The 24,131-nt window shown below is 41.6% G+C and overlaps 1 protein-coding gene across 1 annotated transcript; it reads right to left on the bottom strand.

Moving 5' to 3' along the window:
• Positions 1-4,182: 4,182 nt before the first annotated feature.
• LOC126162770 (enoyl-[acyl-carrier-protein] reductase, mitochondrial) lies at positions 4,183-16,931 on the bottom strand. Its single transcript, XM_049919465.1, has 4 exons — positions 16,686-16,931; positions 16,353-16,589; positions 12,937-13,211; positions 4,183-5,146 (listed from the first exon to the last, which is right to left on the bottom strand). The coding sequence occupies exons 1-4, from the start codon at positions 16,887-16,889 to the stop codon at positions 4,741-4,743; spliced, it is 1,122 nt and encodes a 373-aa protein (XP_049775422.1). The 5' UTR covers positions 16,890-16,931; the 3' UTR covers positions 4,183-4,740.
• Between the last annotated feature and the right edge of the window lie 7,200 nt (positions 16,932-24,131).

Below are 24,131 nucleotides of genomic sequence, written 5' to 3'. Positions count from 1 at the left end.
GTTAAAAACTCTCTAAAGTTGTTACTAGCAAATTGAGGTCCATTGTCAGAAAGAAATTGTTTTGGTTTACCTACTTCGAGACAGTATTCTTGTAGACACTGTATCACTGTCGGTGTGTTTGCTTTCTTAATAAGGTAGAACTTCACATACTTCGACCAACATTCTATGAGGACAAAGATGTAAGCTAGTCCTTTCTCTAACTTATTCTGGATAAGTTTAAACTCTTTCCACAAATCGTCCATGCTTTTCTTAGTATCATCGAGTTCTGAAGCTAAACGTGATGGAACATTGTCCGGGTTTACCGTCTCGGCAACTTTTCGGTCGATCAACTCCTCTACCTGTTCCTCCAGACCACTTATATTTATAGTGTCTGAGGTTGCTAGCTTTTCCTTAAAATTTCTCTCCACATAATCTACATGAGTGTTGACTCCTGCAATTTGCGATTGGACAATAGGGATCAGTTTATCCAGTCTTTCGATACTATCTTTTAATGTATGTAGTTTTTGTTTCACTGCATCGAACACAACATTACGTATATTTTGAAATGTTTCTAATTCTTCATTAAATGCAGACTCTATATTGTTGCACTTGTCTTCAGTATCAAATTCTAATCTCTGGGTCAACTGATGAAATTGATCATCCTGCTTTTGGTTAAAGTCCGTAAACATTTGATTTATTTGTACAGTTAAAGAATTAATTCATTCTTTAAATCTACTTGTAAATTTTCCACTTATCATTTAACACCTCAAATTTAGAATTTAAAGCTTCACACCGTGCTTCTAATTTTTCCCTTAAAGTTGTACTTCTCATTTCTCAAGGAGCCAATTTGAGCAGTTGCAGCTACACTTTGTCCCTTTATTTTTTCCCTTAGCGAAGCATTTTGAGCATTTATTTCTTGTCTTAAAGAAGCTGACTCTGCATCTAATTTTTCACTTAAAGAGGAAATTTGAGCTGTTATTAAATTTGCTAATTTAGTCCAATCTGGGATCTCTCTATTAATTCTTATGCCCATGCCCGGTTCGGAAGTTTCTGTAGGTTGTTGTTCCTGCTCAATATTTTTATTCTTTTTTGACCTTGTGATCATTAAAAAAATAACCTCTGTGAATATTGACCACACATTCAAATAGTTATTGTCTTTAGCACACCTGACATTGAGTTCTAAGCTGCGTCGGTGAGGTGTAGTATCGGCAGCAGTGAATAGCACAGGCGCTGGCAGCGTCGAACATTGGGCGCGAAGTCAGCAACTCTATGGGCAACTGGCAATGGTGGCGGCTTACTGCGTCAGCGGCAGCTGGTTACTGTTTCGGCGACAGCTGGTTACAATGTGTATGAGGATTGCTTCCGTCCCAGACCCAAATCTTCTTAATCGAATCCTACAAACCAATTTCTCAGTCTTGTTATTAAGGATTGCTATGGCAACTCTCAAATTCTTCTTGTCTCAGTTTACTCCAAAAAATTCCTCCTTTTCGAGTCCTGATCACTTTGGTCGCCACATTCTGGCGGTTTCCGGCGACTAGAGGGAGCAGTGTGGTACTGGTGTGCCCGACTCACACTCCCATTTTATTATTGAGCTTATGTGGAGATGTTTCGCCGATCTTTTCAGGATAGCTGGCTGCAATTGTCTGCCCAACTTCTTCTCCGAAGATAATATGCTGTTTTGGAGGAATTTTTTTATACTCTTAAAATAACTCTGTACACTCAGGATACTTTTAAACCAATCTCACTATATTTTCACTTCCTCAAACAAGACACCATATAAATGATTCATTTTTTGTAAGCCCAACAATTGCCGGTCCAACAGATACTATTACATACTTTATAACAAATACAATCTAGAAAGCTCTAGCAAGTCCACCATCCGGACCTAACTAAAGTAAGTGTCTGATGTAGCACCGATACATAGTTCATCGTGTTTGTTCCTTGTGCTGGGTGTGTAACTTCTGAGGCGAGTGCTGCAACTACCTGCCCGCACCGCTCAACTGTCCGATACACATCAGTCCTGCACACACGTAATCGTGGTGCAGTAGACACAGTTCCATTTTCACATACTCATCTTTAAAATAATGCGTGTTCGAGACTGTGGAAATAAGAGTGTCTCTAGAATTTACTCCGAAATTCTTGAGGCATTACAAAGCTTTCTCTGGAACAGTGTGGACGACTGCATCTGGCTCAGAGACTTTGTCAGCCACAGATAATGCCTGAAACCTATTTGTCAAACAAACTGGGGAAGCCCTATGATCGGCCCCTCAGAAAGTCTTTCACTGCCTGCCAGACTTTGGAATAATCTCCCACTCGACCATGGGTGAGGGACAACCTCAGTGCAGGCAGTACTGGAGCAGCCACAGCAGTGGACCAATTGGGGCACACGTGGGACTTGCTTGATATCCCTCGCATTCCTATGTCCGAACCCCCTGGCAGCAGCCTCAAACTGTGTGACGGAAGCCAACACTGCCTGAGCTGTGAGTGAAGGGTCACCAAATCAGCTTGCATCTGTACACACCAATCACAGTGCGTATCCATTACTGAAGTCGCCCCTGGTTGAAACTCGTAAAAATATGTAATAAATGAATGGTGTACTCGCTTTATTAGCAGCAGGAACTCGAGCAGCTCTGTCACTGATGGTATAATTGACACTGAGCTGTTTTAAGCAAAACAAACAAAAGCCTGTACGATACAAGGGTCAATAGCAAAGGCGGTACTGTATGCTACACTATTTTTAAAATAAAAGGTCATTCCTAGTAACCACACAAGAAATTACAAAAATATACAAGTAACTACGCAGGTAACTGAAAGTAAGTCACTCCTGTTTTGAAGCTCATAAAAATATGTAATAAACAAACGTGTACTCACTTTATTAGCAGCAGGAATACGCGGTGTTCTCTCACTGACAGTCAAACCGACCTGAGTTGTCATGTCAAATTCTGTCCAATTGGCATGTTAGATCATCAGAATCATGAAATGGTTAGAGGGCCCCTACCCATAATGCTCCAATTGTTCTCAAGTGGGAAGAGATCCAGCAACCATGTTGGCTAAGATAGGGTTTGGCAAGCACGAAGACAAGCAGTAAAAACTCTTGCCGTGTGTGGGCAGGCATTACCTTGATGAAATGTAAGTGCAGGATGGCATGCCATGTAGCCCAACAAAACAGGGTGTAGAATACCATTGACTTGTGCTGTAAGGGTGCCACAGATGGCAACTGAAGGGGTCCTGCTGTGAAAAGAAATGACACCCAGACCATCATTCGTGTTTATCAGGCTGCATCGAGGGTGACAGTCAGGTACCCCATCGCTGTCTGTGGCGTCTCCAGACAGGTCTCATTGACTGGACTAGAAATATCCTCAGTGACGAGTCCTGCTTCGAACCCGATGATCAGCAGAGATGTGTCTGAAGATGTCCCAGAAAGCGGCCGGATACCGACCTGACTGTCGCCTGCCATATGGCCCAACAACCAGGATGATGAGCTGGGGTGCCATTTCTTTTCATAGAAGGACCCCTTCATGGCAAGCCATCTTGCGCCAACATTTCAGCAAGCTAATGCCCACCTGCGCATGGTAAAAGTTTCTACTGCTTGTGTTCATGCTTGCCAAATCCTACTCTGGCCAGCAAGGTCACTGGATCTCTCCCCAACTGAGAAAGTTTGGAGCATTATGGGCAGGCCCTTTCTACTATCTCGGGATTTTGACAATCTAACACACCAATCCGGCAGAATTTGGCACAATATCCCTCAAGGGGATAGCCAATAAGGCTGTCAATCACTGCCAAGCTAAATAAATGTTTGCATAAGGACCAAACGTGGAGCAATGCCTTGTTGACTTGCTCAATTTGTGAAGCTCTTTCTCTTGAATTAATCAGCCAATTTTTCTGAAATTGTAATCATTCGTTTGTCTGTACATGTACATCACAGCTACCAATTTTCATCCCACTCAGGTAATTCCTTGGGGGTTCTTTTTTTGTGTTAGAGGGTGTAATGTAATGACAGCAACCAGTCTTTCCTTCCAATCCTGTCCAGTAAATCGCCCTTTATCTGGGGATTGTTAATCTGTTAACAAATTTTCTGTGCACAAGTCCATTCAGAATTACTGCACTAAGTACTGTAGTGGGAGTGGGATAACATTGTTACAGTCATTACAAGCCTAAAAAAAAAAAGTCAGTTTGACTGTACAGCATACAGAGGTAAAAGACTGAAGTGTACACCATTTTATTAACAGTTATAAAAACCATATATTTCCTTCTGTCAGATGAAATTACAATACAAAATATTACAGATTTCATCCAGACAGTAGCTAACAGTAATCACAGTTCTTTGAGCAACCAGTGGCGTGCCTGAAGGTGTACTGCAGGTACTGTGTACATCCAGAATGTTGATTTCACTTGAGAATTGGCTTGTTTACATAATAATGTGTGTTATAGTATTAATCTGTGGTATTATATTATCTACATACCTCTCATAAATCATAAATGCATAATGGAATCAATATAAACATCAAATACACTGTATTTCAAGTGTAAGATGACAAGCTCTTAATTAGCAGTTGATTTACCTAATGAATGAAATAGCTACACTATAAAATTAATCAGTCCTCAAAGATTGTTGCAGTGCAATGAATATAGTATGCTTATTGTTTTCTGTGCTTAGTCAACATTCTCTCCATCCTTGGAGGGGCAAAATTGAATAACTGGTAATTATTCACATAAACTGTACCAAACACCAAACTGGATTTTTGACAAGACGTTTTTAGATTATTTTTGGAAGTCAAAAATATATTTCATCCCTACAAATCCTTTGGTTGACATTGCATTTGACAGTGCCTCCTTGTATCTTTCAAATCCAATCAATGTATGTTTTGGAGGATTCAATTTCCTTTCAATTATAAGGTTGGTTAATTCTTCAAACATTCTAGATCTTTCAGGGCTGTGAGCATTTTCATTACTCCATCTTGTCATCCAATATCCACGGACAGTTATATCCTTAAATATAAGAGCTGATGTAGGCACAGTCACAGGTTCTCGGGACATCCCCCCGTATGTAACCATAACACCACCACTGTCCAAATGTCTCATCACTTCAAGTGCATTTTTGCCTCCAACACAATTTAGTGCTAACTTTGGTCTTACTAAAACACCTTTCTTGAAAAGATCTGTAGTCCTGAAAATATTCAATATTTTAGAGTCTTTCTTAGATCAGAACATGTCATCAAGATTATTTACCATATTATGCAGTAAAGGAAAATCCAAGGAGGAATATATGCACATGAGGATAGATCATTGTTCTCCAAATTCAACAGTTGAACATAGGATGGGTACATAAAAAGAGCAATAATTGCTTCCTTAGTATTTAGAACAGGGTATCTTGGTTTAACATTCCTGATACAGAGAATGATAAAACCAAAATTTCTGTAACACATACTGGCTGATGAAGAAGCAACATAAATTAGTGCATCATGTTAATGAAATGAGCAGTAATCCCGAAACTGTACAATATTTCTAACTTTCAGAATTATCTTTCATTAATGCTTAGGCAGAGCAGAAACGTACAGATACTGCAAAAGTTTTGGAGAGTTTCATTGAATTCACCTAAGTCTTTTTATTTGTTTGCATTTAAGTTCAGAGGAAGTGAAGATATGAAGAAGTCTGCAGAATAAAGTGCTAACCCTCAATTTAGTAATGATTAGTCTGATCATGTTATCTGTTATGTTTCTGAATGCTCCACACTGGGACATAGTAGACACACATGTAGTATTAAAAAAGCACTCTCTGCTATGTAATTTCTCCCGCCTCTTTATATTTATGTTCTACAACCTGAACTTTGCCACATACACTCCTGGAAATGGAAAAAAGAACACATTGACACCGGTGTGTCAGACCCACCATACTTGCTCCAGACACTGCGAGAGGGCTGTACAAGCAATGATCACACGCACGGCACAGCCGACACACCAGGAACCGTGGTGTTGGCCATCGAATGGCGCTAGCTGCGCAGCATTTGTGCACCGCCGCCGTCAGTGTCAGCCAGTTTGCCGTGGCATACGGAGCTCCATCGCAGTCTTTAACACTGGTAGCATGCCGCGACAGCGTAGACGTGAACCGTATGTGCAGTTGACGGACTTTGAGCGAGGGCGTATAGTGGGCATGCGGGAGGCCGGGTGGACGTACCGCCAAATTGCTCAACACGTGGGGCGTGAGGTCTCCACAGTACATCGATGTTGTCGCCAGTGGTCGGCGGAAGGTGCACGTGCCCGTCGACCTGGGACCGGACCGCAGCGACGCACGGATGCACGCCAAGACCGTAGGATCCTACGCAGTGCCGTAGGGGACCGCACCGCCACTTCCCAGCAAATTAGGGACACTGTTGCTCCTGGGGTATCGGCGACGACCATTCGCAACCGTCTCCATGAAGCTGGACTACGGTCCCGCACACCGTTAGGCCGTCTTCCGCTCACGCCCCAACATCGTGCAGCCCGCCTCCAGTGGTGTCGCGACAGGCGTGAATGGAGGGACGAATGGAGACGTGTCGTCTTCAGCGATGAGAGTCGCTTCTGCCTTGGTGCCAATGATGGTCGTATGCGTGTTTGGCGCCGTGCAGGTGAGCGCCACAATCAGGACTGCATACGACCGAGGCACACAGGGCCAACACCCGGCATCATGGTGTGGGGAGCGATCTCCTACACTGGCCGTACACCACTGGTGATCATCGAGGGGACACTGAATAGTGCACGGTACATCCGAACCGTCATTGAACCCATCGTTCTACCATTCCTAGACCGGCAAGGGAACTTGCTGTTCCAACAGGACAATGCACGTCCGCATGTATCCCGTGCCACCCAACGTGCTCTAGAAGGTGTAAGTCAACTACCCTGGCTAGCAAGATCTCCGGATCTGTCCCCCATTGAGCATGTTTGGGACTGGATGAAGCGTCGTCTCACGCGGTCTGCACGTCCAGCACGAACGCTGGTCCAACTGAGGCGCCAGGTGGAAATGGCATGGCAAGCCGTTCCACAGGACTACATCCAGCATCTCTACGATCGTCTCCATGGGAGAATAGCAGCCTGCATTGCTGCGAAAGGTGGATATACACTGTACTAGTGCCGACATTGTGCATGCTCTGTTGCCTGTGTCTAAGTGCCTGTGGTTCTGTCAGTGTGATCATGTGATGTATCTGACCCCAGGAATGTGTCAATAAAGTTTCCCCTTCCTGGGACAATGAATTCACAGTGTTCTTATTTCAATTTCCAGGAGTGTATATAGCATACAATATCTCAAAATACACATTGTAGGTTAGCACTTTCTTCCACTAATCCTTTTATATTTAAATTTATGTACATTACTCTGTGATCAGTTGAGGATTGCAACTGTATAACATAAGTTACAAAACGTCACTTTCTTTTTATTTCCAATAACAGTTTGGCATAAAGCATTCCAATAACACACTGCATATTCGAGTGACCATTGTTATCATTACATTATTTTGTGTAGAACACACTTCTGCATGGCAAGTGAAAAAACTCTGCACTGCAAGTGAAAGGAATGTGTACTAAATGCCAAAGTATTGCTGAAACACTTTGTGCTGTACTGTCATTGGCAACAAAATAGTGACTGAAGGAAAAAAGTGTGAAATTTTGTACAAGTGAAGATTTTTCAGATTAATGAAATGCAGAAACAAACTGCCCAAATTTGATGTGACATCTGAACGACTTGTCGTCTAGACAAGCCCTCAACCAGCACTGACAGCCTGCCAGTCACCTCCAACCCTGTGTGCCTTTATTAGCAAGTAGAGTGTCTCCTGCTGTTGTATACGAAATCAGACAAGACTTGCACCAAATAAGGTAGCCCAGTGGTTAGCACACTGGGCACGCATTTGAGAGGACGATGGTTCAAACACTGTCTGGGCATTCTGATTTAGGTTTTTCTGTGATTTCCCAAAACGCTAGAGGCAAATGCCAGGATGATTCCTTTGAAAGGGCATGGCCAACTTCCTTCCCCATCCCTCTCTAATCCGATGGGACAGATGACCTCGCTGTTTGGTACCTTCCCCCCAAATCAATCAATATACAAGATTTGCAGAGTTAACAATTGCTTAATTGTTTTCTCCGAGTCTGAAATCATCATACACTCCTGGAAATTGAAATAAGAACACCGTGAATTCATTGTCCCAGGAAGGGGAAACTTTATTGACACATTCCTGGGGTCAGATACATCACATGATCACACTGACAGAACCACAGGCACATAGACACAGGCAACAGAGCATGCACAATGTCGGCACTAGTACAGTGTATATCCACCTTTCGCAGCAATGCAGGCTGGTATTCTCCCATGGAGACGATCGTAGAGATGCTGGATGTAGTCCTGTGGAACGGCTTGCCATGCCATTTCCACCTGGCGCCTCAGTTGGACCAGCGTTCGTGCTGGACGTGCAGACCGCGTGAGACGACGCTTCATCCAGTCCCAAACATGCTCAATGGGGGACAGATCCGGAGATCTTGCTGGCCAGGGTAGTTGACTTACACCTTCTAGAGCACGTTGGGTGGCACGGGATACATGCGGACGTGCATTGTCCTGTTGGAACAGCAAGTTCCCTTGCCGATCTAGGAATGGTAGAACGATGGGTTCGATGACGGTTTGGATGTACCGTGCACTATTCAGTGTCCCCTCGATGATCACCAGTGGTGTACGGCCAGTGTAGGAGATCGCTCCCCACACCATGATGCCGAGTGTTGGCCCTGTGTGCATCGGTCGTATGCAGTCCTGATTGTGGCGCTCACCTGCACGGTGCCAAACACGCATACGACCATCATTGGCACCAAGGCAGAAGCGACTCTCATCGCTGAAGACGACACGTCTCCATTCGTCCCTCCATTCACGCCTGTTCGACACCACTGGAGGTGGGCTGCACGATGTTGGGGCGTGAGCGGAAGACGGCCTAACGGTGTGCGGGACCGTAGCCCAGCTTCATGGAGACGGTTGCGAATGGTCCTCGCCGATACCCCAGGAGCAACAGTGTCCCTAATTTGCTGGGAAGTGGCGGTGCGGTCCCCTACGGCACTGCATAGGATCCTACGGTCTTGGCGTGCATCCGTGCGTCGCTGCGGCCCGGTCCCAGGTCGACGGGCACGTGCACCTTCCGCCGACCACTGGCGACAACATCGATGTACTGTGGAGACCTCACGCCCCATGTGTTGAGCAATTCGGCGGTACGTCCACCCGGCCTCCCGCATGCCCACTATACGCCCTCGCTCAAAGTCCGTCAACTGCACATACGGTTCACGTCCACGCTGTCGCGGCATGCTACCAGTGTTAAAGACTGCGATGGAGCTCCGTATGCCACGGCAAACTGGCTGACGCTGACGGCGGCGGTGCACAAATGCTGCGCAGCTAGCGCCATTCGACGGCCAACACAGCGGTTCCTGGTGTGTCCGCTGTGCCGTGCGTGTGATCATTGCTTATACAGCCCTCTCGCAGTGTCCAGAGCAAGTATGGTGGGTCTGACACACCGGTGTCAATGTGTTCTTTTTTCCATTTCCAGGAGTGTATTTATATATAGGGTGAAACACCTAACACTAGCACCACAAATATTGCAAAAATGGAAAGTGCTGTTGATGTGCGGTTTTCACAGAATGCATTGGTAGTTGGGGGCCCACATTGTTAGACAATCAACAGATTGATGTAATACTTAGAAAGCGAGTTTTTGTGCAAACACACACTCTTTCAAAAGGAATAATACCTATTGACATTAACTAAAAGTAGAATAAATTAGAATGTCAGTGGTGTTTGTTGCAAGACTCTCATTTATGAGATACTTGTACAATACCTTTGGCACCTGCTAAAGAACAACACAAGTGCATACGCTGGTTATGTGGATTCTGACCAGTAATGAGACAACTGACCATCACAGGTTGTGTTCAAAATGACCACCAGCAGCAGCAATACAGGCTTCCAGTCTGGTATGGAGTGACAATTGTAACCTGCTAGCATTCCAGCGGAGATGTCCGAGCAGGCTTCAGTAGTATGTAATTGAATGTCATCGGGTATAGTTGATGAGTCCTTGTTGACAGTGTCTTTCAGTTTTCGCCACAGAAAAATGTCCAGTCCAACTACAAGGATTTTGAAAAGTTCTCGGAACCACCACAAGAGGTCAGCACTAGCACAATGAGTTGTTCATGTGATATTCATTGGACTGTTGCCTTTTGAAAAGTTCTCGGAACCACCACAAGAGGTCAGCACTAGCGCAATGAGTTGTTCATGTGATATTCATTGGACTGTTGCCTGTAAACACGTGCCACATCAGCGCTCTTGGAAGAGAGCTGTGGTGGTGACATGGCTCTGTTGCTGTTCACGCGTAGTGATTTGCGGGGAGGGGGACTAGATTTGAGTTGTGATTAACTACTTCGTAAAGAAAGGTATGAAAGCAAAGGACATTCTTGCTGATTTCCAGAATAAACTGGGGGCTCTTTGCTCCTTCATATTCAACTGTTGACTAGTGCACATATGAATTTCAATTTGGTCAGGAGAGCCTAGATGATGACCCACGCAGTAGTCGGCCAAGATGTGTCACTACTCGAGAAATCATTGCCCAAGTGCACAAAATGGTCATGGAGGATCGCCAAATGAATGTGCATGAAATTGCTCACACTTGCCAAAGGTCATCTGAAAGGGTACACACATTTTAACTGAAGAATTAGAAATGAAAACATTATCTGGAAGGTGGGTGCCGTGATTCCTGATGCTGGATCAAAAATGCAAGAGAATGGACATATTGGAACAATGTTTGGCCCATTTTAGGAGAAATAAACAAGATTTTTTTGCTCTGGTTTGTGACCACAGATGAAACTTGCGTGCACTACTATAGCCCAGAGACAAGACAACAGTCAAAGCAGTGGAAACATGCTGACTGTATGTCACTGAAGAAATATGGTGACCATGATGCCACTTATTGCATGTGCAACCAACCGCAAACAATATGTGAAATACTTACACCAGTCATAAAATGAACTAGTGAGACAACTGCTGGAACTAGGGAATTTTTGGCAGAGAGAAACTAAATATCTAACAATATGAGTAATGACACCATTAAAAAAATCAAGCACACAAAATTCTCAACAATCAGCACAACCAAAAAACCCATTGGTATTGTGTATTTTGCTTGTCTTAGTCAGGTCAAACATAGCCCACAATATCAACAACCCACAACTAGTAGAACTAACTAAGAAACGTACTACACTTAAAAAGAATGTCTACCATACAAAGTCAGGTGACAAATAAATATAAGATGGCACATCATATTCATATTATCATCACCGCCCCCCCCCCCCCCCGCCTCTCTCTCTCTCTCTCTCTCTCTCTCTCTCTCACACACACACACACACACACACACACACACACACACACACAGGTGACAAATAAATATAAGATGGCACATCATATTCATATTATCATCACAGCTCCCCCCCCCCCCCCCTCTCTCTCTCTCTCACACACACACACACACACACACACATTCGCACACTTCACACATTCCATAGCTGCGCCACATAACTGGAGAAGTTTAATTGCTGCATCGATAACAGTGACTGTAGCAGCAAATTTTGTTGTGAGATCCTTACCTAGTACCAAATAAAAAAACAACTTTCAAACCATTAACAACATGGCAAACTAATAATATCAAAACCGAAAACAAATCAATAACCCACACCTAATAACATAAACCTATCTCACTGACAAGACAACAAAAGCCAACCCCCAAACCACTAAGTAAAACACACTAACATCTTTCTGACAATTAAAGACATAAACATCCCACACTAGAATGTGCCAACACGTATTCCAACATGCCCCCTACAAACATAATCCGTTTCAAAGATACTGCACCACAATGATGTTACACAAAAAAAAACATAGTTATGTCATGGGTCAAAACACATGCGTGGAATCAAAATTTTTGGTTAACCCCGAAAAAGGTATGAAGATTTGGGAGGTCAAAGATAATATATCTGCAATGCCTGTACCAGTTCCTGTTCAAAGCTATTAGAAGGGAGAGAGAGAGAGAGAGAGAGAGAGAGAGAGAGAGAGAGAGAGAGAGAGTGAGAAGTAAATATGAATATAAAAGAAAAGAAATCGACTGGAAAGGATAATAAAAATACTGTGTAATAAACAACTAAATAGAGTAAACTGGGAGTGAAGGAAGTGGATTGGTGGGACACTATTTCATGATGGGTCTGCAATTATGACAGAATAAAAGGACATGTTGGAGTATAAGTTCATATCTCCAGAGTTCAGAGAAACTGCTGTTGGTTGAAAAGGTTCAGATGACATATGTGGTATACCACATATTCAGGTTTATGGAGTTTAGAGAAACTGTCGTCGTGTGGAACGGTTCAGATGACATATGTGGTATAACATGTATGTAGGTTTACAAAGTTATTGTGTAACACAATCCATGACCATTACTGCCATCCAGAAGATGGATAGTCACATTAGGCAGGTTTTTCAGTAGTGGTTTCGGGGCTGTTAGCCTTGAGGCAGTGATGATGATCTGTGTTATTAAAGCTTTTTTTGCCCTGCCCCCTCCCCCGCCCCATCACCGTCGCTGCCACCACCACCACCACCACACCAAAAGTTTTAAATTGTAGTATGCACTGTTCAATAAAATTAAGTTAAAAATTAATAAAACAGCAGCATATCAAGCATTTTATAATGAGTAGATTTTGGGGAATTTTTATAAGTAATTCTGGAGAATCACATAGTTCAATTGAATGTTTTCATTACCAAATACCAAGTACTATGTTACAACCTAAATACAGTCTTGTGATACAATGGCAACATATGAGCGATTTTTACAATTTCACTTTCTGAATGCATGTGAACAGCATAATGTTCGTATCAGGTTAGTATTATCAACTGAATGATAATTTGCACAGAACAAAATAAATATTTACATACCTGAGTTCTTCCTCTGTCAGTACATATGAAGCTCCAAGCTCTGTCAGAAACTTCTTCAGTTCATCAATATCACTCCTGTTCCGAACAATATTGACAGATTTTATCCCCCAAGCTTTGCACAGCTGTATCACATTTTGCCCCGCTGCACTATTTGCGCCATTCTGAATCACTGAATCTCCCTCAGATAACGGTACAAAGTCTTTCAGCATACGGTATGCTGTACAGGGGTTAACAGTAAGTGTGGCAGCTTCCACAATGCCAATCTTGTCAGAGATCTAAAAAAAAAAAAATCATGCATACCATAAGGAAGGGGGACAGAGAAATGACTTTACTTTTTCCACATCCGACTGACATTGAAGATTCAAGAATTCCATAAATAATGTATAGAGACATTACTTGTGAACATAAACCACAATTTTTTCAGTTGACTTATTTATATGATTTCCTAATATTTTATCCATGTAAGTGGTTTTAGTCAATAAAGATCCTAACTTTCCATGAGGGATAAAGCAGTGAAATTGCTGGAAATCAAAGGAGCAACAGATTTATTGTACGTGAACCTAGTGACAGACAGTAACAGTGTGTTTTATACTTACCCTTTTTCAAGAATCATATATTGCTAGAGTACTACTTGACATGTATTATGAGAAAGTGTAAGCTGACCCCAACGCTTCGGCCACCAGCCTCTTCCTTCAGCTAAGCCTAGGGCTTCATCAGCCACCACCAAGTCTAGCAGCACCAGGGCAAAGCACCGCAGCATAACCTCACTCCACATGAGCCAGAGATTGGCACCCGACCACACCTGTGGGACGTGGACATCTACCAGTCTGTTGTCAATGTACCTATAATTATGTAGTTAAAAAAATTTAAAAAAATGAGTTCAGCCCAGGTTTTTGCATTTTACTGACTGGTTTCTGTCCTCCATGACTCATTCAAACCCTTAATGCCTTTGTAGGGACCAGCCACACCATACTAACACCAAAAGAGTGGCTACCACCACTCCAGCGGTGGTCACACAAAACCAACCACATCTACATTTTGTGTAGAGGCTACACGCTTTGCCCCCATTCCTAATTCAACTTACATGGAGTTCAAGTACTGGGGTAGTGGGAAACTCCAGACTCTGGGCCTCAGCATACGAATGGTGGTTGGTTACGAATGACAGCTACTCCATGTGTGCTGTATGGATGGATTCAGCCTCTAGCTGAAATGGACAATGCACGGAGACTGCCTGCTCATTGCCCTCGTGACTGAATTAGTGCGTATAAATAGTATCTTGGCAACTGTTTCCCTGCAGCTGGAAAGAGCATCAAGCAGTGACATTGACCCAGCACCCTGCACGTTATGTTGCTACAAGGCCATCATTATAAGAACAATGGTCAATGCTTCAGCGATATTGTCAGCTGTGAAGCAACTCTCACAGTAGGAGCTAAAAGTGTACTGCACCGGGTCTTAACATTAAGAATTTAGGTGGATGACCAGCATTTGTTCCATGTGTACAGTGTTGCTATTTGGATTTCTAAACCCTGTCCATTTTGGAAACAAAGCTATATGGTGAAACCAAACAATGGAATGTCCAAGTTAGAATATCAACAATATTATGTAAAGGATAGACTGCACTGTGAAGATGACACCTTGAGTTGCAGACATGCACAACAAAATGACTGTTACACATTGAGCTTTTGGCCCAAGCCTTCTTCAGAAAAGAAAATACAGACATATTCACACAAGCAGGTGTACCTCATGCACATATGACCACATCTTCACCCAATTCAGCCAGAATACAACTCTTGTATTAAACAAAAGCAAGATTGCTACCTTTGTTCAATGTGAGAATTAAATTATGCATTATGGCCGCAGTTGCTTGTGTGAAGGGGTACTTGTTTTCTATTCTTATGAAGGCTTTGGCCAAGATATGAATGTGTAACAGTCTTTTTGTTGTGCCTGTCTGCAATCCAGTGTGCCATCTTTACGGTGAGTAGCAATCTACCGTTTGCATAATATAGCTGACATTTCAACTATACGGTGAGTTGTTTTCTTTGTTCCTCCAGTTATTTGTTTTACATCTTGGACTTGATAAATACAAACAAAATTATTTTTCTGTAATAAATCTAATCTTATGAAAAACATTAAACTTTCATAAGTGTAACAGATGGCAACAGTTAAAATCTGCAAGTATGAAATAGGAGTGACCTAATTTGCACAGGTGTGCATTAAACGCATTCCTTGGTAATCTTTTTTCTATTTATCATTTACCAACACAAGGGACATTTTTCAGTCACTGTATGTTCCAGTAATTTGGAGATTATTCTTACCGTCAGAGTCACACAAGTTTCAGCCTTCAATTAACACCTTTTTCCACCTACGAAATTTTAAAACATTCATGATCCTTGCTGAGCACCTGTTACCAGTAAGAATGTCCCCCCCCCACCCCGTCCTTTCTGCTGTTTTTTTCCTATACCAGTTGGTGTGGTCTTTTCACATGCCAAGTAATCCAGGGCTTTATAATTTATTCACCAAGCAGCAAAAGAACGTACACATAAAGGATTATAATTAGGCAAGGTTTCAGAGCCAGTGGCTCCTCCTTCAGGCAGAAGGGTTCAATCTTTCAACCCTTCTGCCTGAAGAAGAGCCACTGCCTCTGAAAGCTTGCCTAATTACAACCGTATTTTATGTGTGTGCTGCTGCGGGGTGAGTAGATTTTTGTCCATCCAATTAAATTATATTGTCAAAAATTGATTATTTTTGTTGTTATATTAGGGCTTTATAATTTCTCGTAAACAATTGGTCTAGACAAGCAGCAGTTCACTCCTACCTTTAAGTATTTCATCATTGAGTCTATTATTTAGTGCAGATTTCATACAACCCATCATTTAAAAAAAAGGGGGGGGGGTGAAGTGCACCCCTCCAGCTCTGAGCAGCCTCAGTTGTATTGGTACAACACTGAGCACGGACTTCACCTTTATGACAGAAAACGACTTCAACATCGCAACACCATTAGTGGAAAGTGAAAATTGTTGACTGTACCCCTCTTACAGTTATATCTTATTATGGTATCAATTCCATTCTGCTAGTAGGCCTATAATGGCTACAGTTTGATTCATAAAGACATGAAAGCCGAAATCTAATACATAAAGTAGTCTGTGATGATAATGCAGTCACTGCTAGGGAGAAAAGGAATTCATTCTAGAAGCTTAGCTTTTCATTACATAAACTGAGGGGCTGATAAAGAATGCATACTTTCAGACAGATTATTTATCAAGTCCGCTAACATCTTTACGAATAATTTCAATATACTGCAATGCAAAATGTCAGCGTCTCTCCTTTCTGTTAGAAGGAGACCACTTTCCGCTAACCAAATAGACTAAAATTCATTACCGATACATAAAAACGCTGTAGTTTTGAATCACACTTACTTTCATTAATTCATCCGCATTACAGACAGCGTGTGTTCGCCATGTACCCCAAGCATTTAATTTTGGTACAACTCTATCGCCGACTTTCAAGTCTGTGACTCCATTGCCTACATCTACAATTTCTCCAACACCTTCATTTCCCGGTATAGAAGGCAATTTTGGTTTTACAGCGTAGACACCCTGAATAGTGTTGATATCTGCGGGGTTTACAGGTGACGCCAACATGCGTATCATAACCTGAAATGATTATGGGCGTAGTACGCGGTACACAGTACAAAAAAATGGAACGAAACATATTTCTGAGCAATTAGAAGTGAATATGATTCATGTTACTTCATGTTCAGCAGGTTTTCTTAGCTCTTCTTTTTCTTGTCGTACGACTTTTGGTGGGTCACCGTATTCTGAGTACACAAGTTTAGAGGAAAGTACGCTCTGATGTCTGGCAAACGTTAATATTGCATTATCGCGACTAGCCTGTGCAACGAAGCTTTTCATGTTCCGCGACAAAAGTTTCAACACACCCATCTTCGACACCATTCTAACCTCAACGCAGCCTCAAACATAATTTGTATATCGAGCTTGTACAATATCGATATTTCTGTTACTTGATGGTCATGAAATAAAGCCCCTGTGGCCAAGATCGAGAATCGATTTAATGCCGAAATGTTCGAACAGGTGATATCGATGAAATATCGCGCAAATTTAGAATCAACAAAATTTTAGTTTACCGTTTGTTTATGATTTGATTCTTTAGAGAGTTTTTTCATAATTTCATATCTTCTCTGTGAAGGATAATGGGTGAAAACTACATCATCTTGAAAACTAATTACTGTAGCGAATGGACATGACGTAAAAGTGGCGGAAAGTTTTGCAATTATAAACGGTAAATAATAGATGAAACACAGTCTTGTCATCAAACTGCTGTTTCACATCGCAAACATATTGATCTAATTTCTAAGCTGTTTCGAGTACATTACATAAAATTTCAGGGAAGTCATGGAAACTACAGGCAGTTTCGCGAGTCGTGTGTGCAAGAAACGACTACTAGACGAGTTGGAGAGGTTGGAAAAGGAGCGCTCCTCTAGCCTTCGCCTGCTTCAGGCATCAAGAAATCTTTTCCAAAAGAGATATCACAAATTTACCTTGCCGTTATCTAGAAGAGGATCTGAGGTTAATCTTTAAATTAGTTGTAGCTCCAAATGAGTATTTAAATTTTTTCAGTATATCAAGAAATAACAGTTTAACTCGAAAACTGTGATGCAAATGTGACGTAAGAAACAAAATACGTATTTACTTATCTGTGAATTTATTTTACTTGACTATGTCAGTACTATCATTATATTATTTACTTACTTTGATTTTAGAAATATGGAAATTCTGAAAATACCATCTAGACGTCTTTACAGAAATAATTTTCATAGCAAATGTAGGCATCATCTGCAGGGGAAACAACGACCATTGTCATTAATGTACAGATAAACGGCTTTAAGTTTTCAATGAATTCCACAGATGATTCACAGTGGATTTGAAAAGGCTACAGGCGTTTTCCCACCTTGTCCTATATATGCATACTCTGCAAACCACTGTGATGTGCATGGCAGGGGGTATGTCCCATTGTACCAATTCTTAGGACTTCCCCCATTCCATTCACCCGTGGATCACAACAAGAATGATTGCTTAGTTGCTGTAATTCGTCTAATCTTTTCTTTGTGGTCTCTGTAGGACGATACATTGGCGGGTGTATTATATTCATAGATTCATATCTTATACTTGTTTTTTAGAAACTTTCTAAGCAGGTTTTCACATGATAGTTTGTTAGATTAGATTAGATTTACTTTCATTCCAATTGATCTGTAGTGAGGAGGTCCTCCAGGATGTAGAACATGTCAGAAAAACAATAATACATGACAAATATTTACAACTTAAACAAATTACCTAATGTACATTCCACAGGTTCCAAGTGGAATGATTGTCATTTTTTTAATGAACACTATATCAAAGAATCATTTTACAAAGATTCATTTACGAAGTTCACATTAATGCATTGAATTTAAAATTAAGAAAATGTTTTTATTTATTTATAAGGTAATAAACATATAATAGAACTACTACAATACTTATTTACAATGAATGTGTGTTCCTGATTAATGCAAACCTTTTTGTACAAGAGTAAGTGACTTTAAATCCTTGTGAAGATTATTCTTATTTCTGGTATTGATTCCATGAACTGAGCTGTTGGTCTGAAAATGTGATATATTTTAATGACAAATTTCGTTAAGGAATAAATCTATTGGGAAGCAGTAGTTACTATCCCTAGTTCCCTAAACAGGCTTCTGCAGGATGTCCTTGAGTTCACACCACATATAACTCTTATTGCACATTTTTGTGCCCAAAAAACTTTAGCTTGGCTTGATTTATTACCCCCCCCCCCCCAAAAAAAAACTGACAGTGTCTAGCAAGAAAATTAGGATTGTATCAGTATATTCGCATTGTGAAGGGACAGATCAAGATAAGATGGATAGTTTTTATGAGGCACTCAGTGATGTAGTTGTTAGAGTAAAGGACAAGGACAGTGTTTTGCTCATGGGTGATCTTAACGCCAGGATTGGAAATCGAACAGAAGGGTATGAAAAGGTTATGGGTAAATTTGGAGAGGATATGGAGGCCAACAGGAACGGGAAACAACTCTTGGATTTCTGTGCCAGTATGGGCTTAGTAATCACAAACTCCTTTTATAAACATAAGAACATTCACCGGTATACTTGGGAAGGCAGGGGAACCAGATCTGTCATTGACTATATAATAACAGATCAGGAATTCAGGAAGGCTGTGAGGGACACACGTGTATTCAGGGGATTCTTTGATGACACTGATCATTATTTAATCTGCAGTGAAATTGGGATTGTGAGGCCGAAAGTGCAGGAGGTCAGGTCCATATGTAGGAGGATAAGAGTGGAGAAACTTCAGGATAAGGAAATCAGGCACAAGTACATAACAGCGATCTCAGAAAGGTACCAGTTAGTTGAATGTAGTCAATTACAGTCATTGGAAAAGGAATGGACAAGGTACAGGGACACAGTACTAGAAGTGGCTAAAGAATGTCTTGGAACAGTAGTGTGTAAAAGTAGGATGAAGCAAACAGCTTGGTGGAATGATACAGTCAAGGCAGCCTGTAAAAGGAAAAAGAAGGCGTATCAAAAATGGCTACATACCAGAACCCAGGTAGACAGAGAAAGTTATGTTGAAGAAAGAAACAAAGCCAAACAGATAATTGTAGCATCCAAGAAGAAATCGTGGGAAGACTTTGGAAACAGGTTGGAGACTATGGGTCAAGCTGCTGGAAAACCATTCTGGAGTGTAATTAGCAGTCTTTGAAAGGGAGGTAAGAAGGAAATGACAAGTATTTTGGACAGGTCAGGAAAACTGCTGGTGAATCCTGTGGATGCCTTGGGCAGATGGAGAGAATATTTTGAAGAGTTGCTCAATGTAGGTGAAAATGCGACCAGTAATGTTTCAGATTTCGAGGTAGAATGGGATAGGAATGATGATGGAAATAGGATCACATTTGAGGGAGTGGAAAAAATGGTCAATAGATTGCAGTGCAATAAAGCGGCTGGGGTGGATGAAATTAAGTCGGAACTCATCAAATACAGTGGAATGTCAGGTCTTAAATGGCTACACAGGATAATTGAAATGGCCTGGGAGTCGGGACAGGTTCCGTCAGACTGGACAAAAGCAGTAATCACACCAATCTTTAAACATGGAAACAGAAAAGATTGTAACAACTACAGAGGTATCTCTTTAATCAGCGTTGTGGGTAAAAATCTTCTCAGGTATTGTTGAAAGGAAAGTGCGAGAATTAGTTGAGGACCAATTGGATGAAAATCAGTGTGGGTTTAGGCCTCTTAGAGGTTGTCAGCACCAGATCTTTAGCTTACGGCAAATAATGGAGAAGTGTTATGAGTGGAACAGGGAATTGTATCTATGCTTTATAGATCTAGAAAAGGCATATGACCGGGTTCCTAGGAGGAAGTTATTGTCTGTTCTACAAGATTATGGAATAGGAGGCAAACTTTTGCAAGCAATTAAAGGTCTTTACATGGATAGTCAGGCAGCAGTTAGAGTTGACGGTAAATTGAGTTCATGGTTCAGAGTAGTTTCAGGGGTAAGACAAGGCTGCAACCTGTCTCCACTATTGTTCATATTATTTATGGATCATATGTTGAAAACAATAGACTGGCTGGGTGAGATTAAGATATGTGAACACAAAATAAGCAGTCTTGCATATGCGGATGACTTAGTTGTGATGGCAAATTCGATTGAAAGTTTGCAAAGTAATATTTCAGAGCTAGATCAGAAATGTGGGGACTATGGTATGAAGATTAGCATCTCCAAAACGAAAGTAATGTCAGTGGGAAAGAAATATAAACGGATTGAGTGCCAAATAGGAGGAACAAAGTTAGAACAGGTGGACGGTTTCAAGTACTTAGAATGCATATTCTCACAAGATGGCAACACAGTGAAAGAACTGGAAGCGAGGTGTAGCAAAGCTAATGCAGTGAGCGCTCAGCTACGATCTACTATCTTCTGCAAGAAGGAAGTCAGTACCAAGACTAAGTTATCTGTGCACCGTTCAATCTTTCGACCTACTTTGTTGTATGGGAGCGAAAGCTGGGTGGATTCAGGTTACCTTATCAACAAGGTTGAGGTTACGGATATGAAAGTAGCTAGGATGATTGCAGGTACTAGTAGATGGGAACAATGGCAGGAGGGTGTCCACAATGAGGAAATCAAAGAAAAACTGGGAATGAATTCTATAGATGTAGCAGTCAGGGCGAACAGGCTTAGATGGTGGGGTCATGTTACACGCATGGGAGAAGCAAGGTTACCCAAGAGACTCATGGATTCAGCAGTAGAGGGTAGGAGGAGTCGGGGCAGACCGAGGAGAAGGTACCTGGATTCGGTTAAGAATGATTTTGAAGTAATAGGTTTAACATCAGAAGAGGCACCAATGTTAGCACTGAATAGGGGATCATGGAGGAACTGTATAAGGGGGGCTATGCTCTAGACTGAACGCTGAAAGGCATAATCAGTCTTAAATGATGATGATGATGATGATGATGATGATGATGATGATGAAATTATGGAATGAAAGTAAGCGATGGCCGCCGAGTAAGTGACGCCAGAAACCATTTCCAGAAAGTTAAGTGATTTAGACAGGAATATAATTTAGTTTAACGCCGACAACAAATTAAATACATGCATTAGTGTATCATTTAGTCTTGCCATTAAAGGTTTGACTTTTATTTGCGTATTTTTTCAGAAAACACGGAAAGATCGTAACTTCGCGAAGTCGCGCTTAGGCTTAAATTTTGTAAACGTGTTTGTTTCTTGTTTCACGGTAATTTAACTAATTTCTCGGTAACAAATAAGCAAACTACCGTAAATAGCGTATAACTTCATTGTTTTAATACAGATTTCAGAAAAACAGCGTAACTTTATATCAGAAACTTGCTTATATACATTTGTTTATAGGCCTAATTCTCGTAACGTTTTTGGAGAATCAAAGTTAAAGTATCTCGTTTAATTGTCCTTTTTTTCATTCCATCGAGTGAAATATAAAATAAATAGCATATACCTTCATTGTTTTAATACAGATCTCAGAAAAACAGCGGAATTTTAAATCAGAAACTTGCTTATATACATTTGTGAATAGGCTTAATTCTTGTAACGTCTTTTTTGATTTTCGGTAATTTAATTGATTTATTCTAGCTAAAGTATTATTTTTGCCATGACTGAGAAGTGCCTGACTTGCCGTAGAATTGTTAGTTCCGGGATTTGGTGTGATGGATGCAGTAGTTTTTTTCACTGGGGGGACTGCAGTAGCGTGGGTGTCGGGAAAGTGGATCAGGCTCATCAGTGGTTATGTAGGATTTGCAGCAGAGATAGGAAGATAGTGGAACAGGAGTGCCTGACTTGCCGTAGAATTGTTAGTTCCAGGATTTGGTGTGATGGATGCAGTAGTTTTTTTCACTGGGGGGACTGCAGTGGCGTGGGTGTCGGGAAAGTGGATCAGGCTCATCAGTGGTTATGTAGGATTTGCAGCAGAGATAGGAAGATAGTGGAACAGCCCTTCAGGCTGAGCTAGATCAGGCTAGGGAAGATCTGGACAGGTTAAGGAGGGAGAAGGGCAAAGAGAGATAGGAAGTGGCAACAGGTAGCAGAAGGAACAGGTCTAGAACTAAGTCTGACAGTTTTGTGGTGAATGTCAAAAATAAGTTTGACCTGTTGCTTCAGTTAGAAACTGATGAGCCTCAAGCAGAGGTAGGTGTAGACAGAACACAACAAACTTTCAATAGGAAATTGAAAAAGAATGTAGGAAAGCCATCGAAAAGGAAGAAAGTTTTGCTGTTAGGCAGTTCTCATGCCAGAGGTGTAGGCCAACTTCTGCAGGAGGAATTAGGACCAGAATACCAGGTCACAAATTTTTTCAAACCAAGTGCTAGTCTGGATCAGGTTCACTCTGTAAAGGATTTACCAGGGAAGACACCGTGGTTATTGTGGGAGGGCCAGGGAACAGCATCGACAGAGATCCTGGGTACAGTATAGAGTGTGACCTGGTAAAGATTGCGTCGGCATCGAGACACACCAGTGTTGAATTTGTATCTGTCCTGAGACGCCATGACCGGCCTCATTTGAACTCTTCTGTTGGGAGAGTAAATTTGGAGTTGGAACGGCTGCTTGGGTCGGGTGCGGGGGCTCATATTGGTGTGGTTCCTGTTGATTCTCTCAGTAGGTGGGACTATACCAGGCACGGCCTACATCTCAACAGGAAAGGGAAGGGGAAACTGGCTGGGGTAATAGCAGGAAATTTAAGGGGGGGAGGCACTGCCATGAATGGTAAAATACCAGTGGTTACAGGTGTTGGAGCAGCACCTTTTTTAGGATAGGTAAGACAGAAAGATGTCAAGTTCTACAAGAGGTCAGGATTGAAACAAATCTTCAGTTTACGAAAGAAATTAAACAGCACAATTCTAGCACATTGGATCACCAATCACAGCTGTCAATTATAAATTTTCACCAATCACCAGAAATTTTATCTCCACCAAGTTGTATCTCAGTCCTAGGTAATTGCATTGATGAATTAAAGTCACCCAACCCAGTTGACATAATCTGCCTCTCTGAACACCATGTGACCACTGGTATAGCAACTAGGCCTAAGCACAATGAAAAACTCAGACAGGAGAGTACTGCAAATGTTAGAATAAGGAAAGGTTCTCATAAAAGTATAATTAAAAATAATGTAAGTATATTTCATCAAAATATTGGGAGTTTAAAGAATAAAATAGGTGAGCTTCTGGTTTGTTTAGAAGATTTAGAATCTGAGGATGAAATAGATATATATGCCTGTCTGAGTATCACATTGTTACTGATATGGATAAGGTAAATGTAAGTGGATATAAGCTCTCTGCACATGTAATGAGAGAAAATATGGAGATAGGAGGAGTTGCCATATATGTCAAAAGTTATCATTGTGCAAAGAGTATAGAAACAAAAAAGTTTTGTGTAGAGAAACATATAGAAGCTGCGAGGTGCCGGGGCAAGCAGTGTATTTAACACTAAATTCTTCTAGAATCTACATATGTAAATGATGCTCTACATCTACATCTACATCTACATTTATACTCCGCAAGCCACCCAACGGTGTGTGGCGGAGGGCACTTTACGTGCCACTGTCATTACCTCCCTTTCCTGTTCCAGTCGCGTATGGTTCGCGGG

This window comes from Schistocerca cancellata, chromosome 2, assembly GCF_023864275.1.
Source record: "Schistocerca cancellata isolate TAMUIC-IGC-003103 chromosome 2, iqSchCanc2.1, whole genome shotgun sequence".
In the NCBI taxonomy this organism is placed as follows: Eukaryota; Metazoa; Arthropoda; class Insecta; order Orthoptera; family Acrididae; genus Schistocerca; species Schistocerca cancellata.
This window is presented reverse-complemented; position numbering and strand designations above follow the sequence as displayed.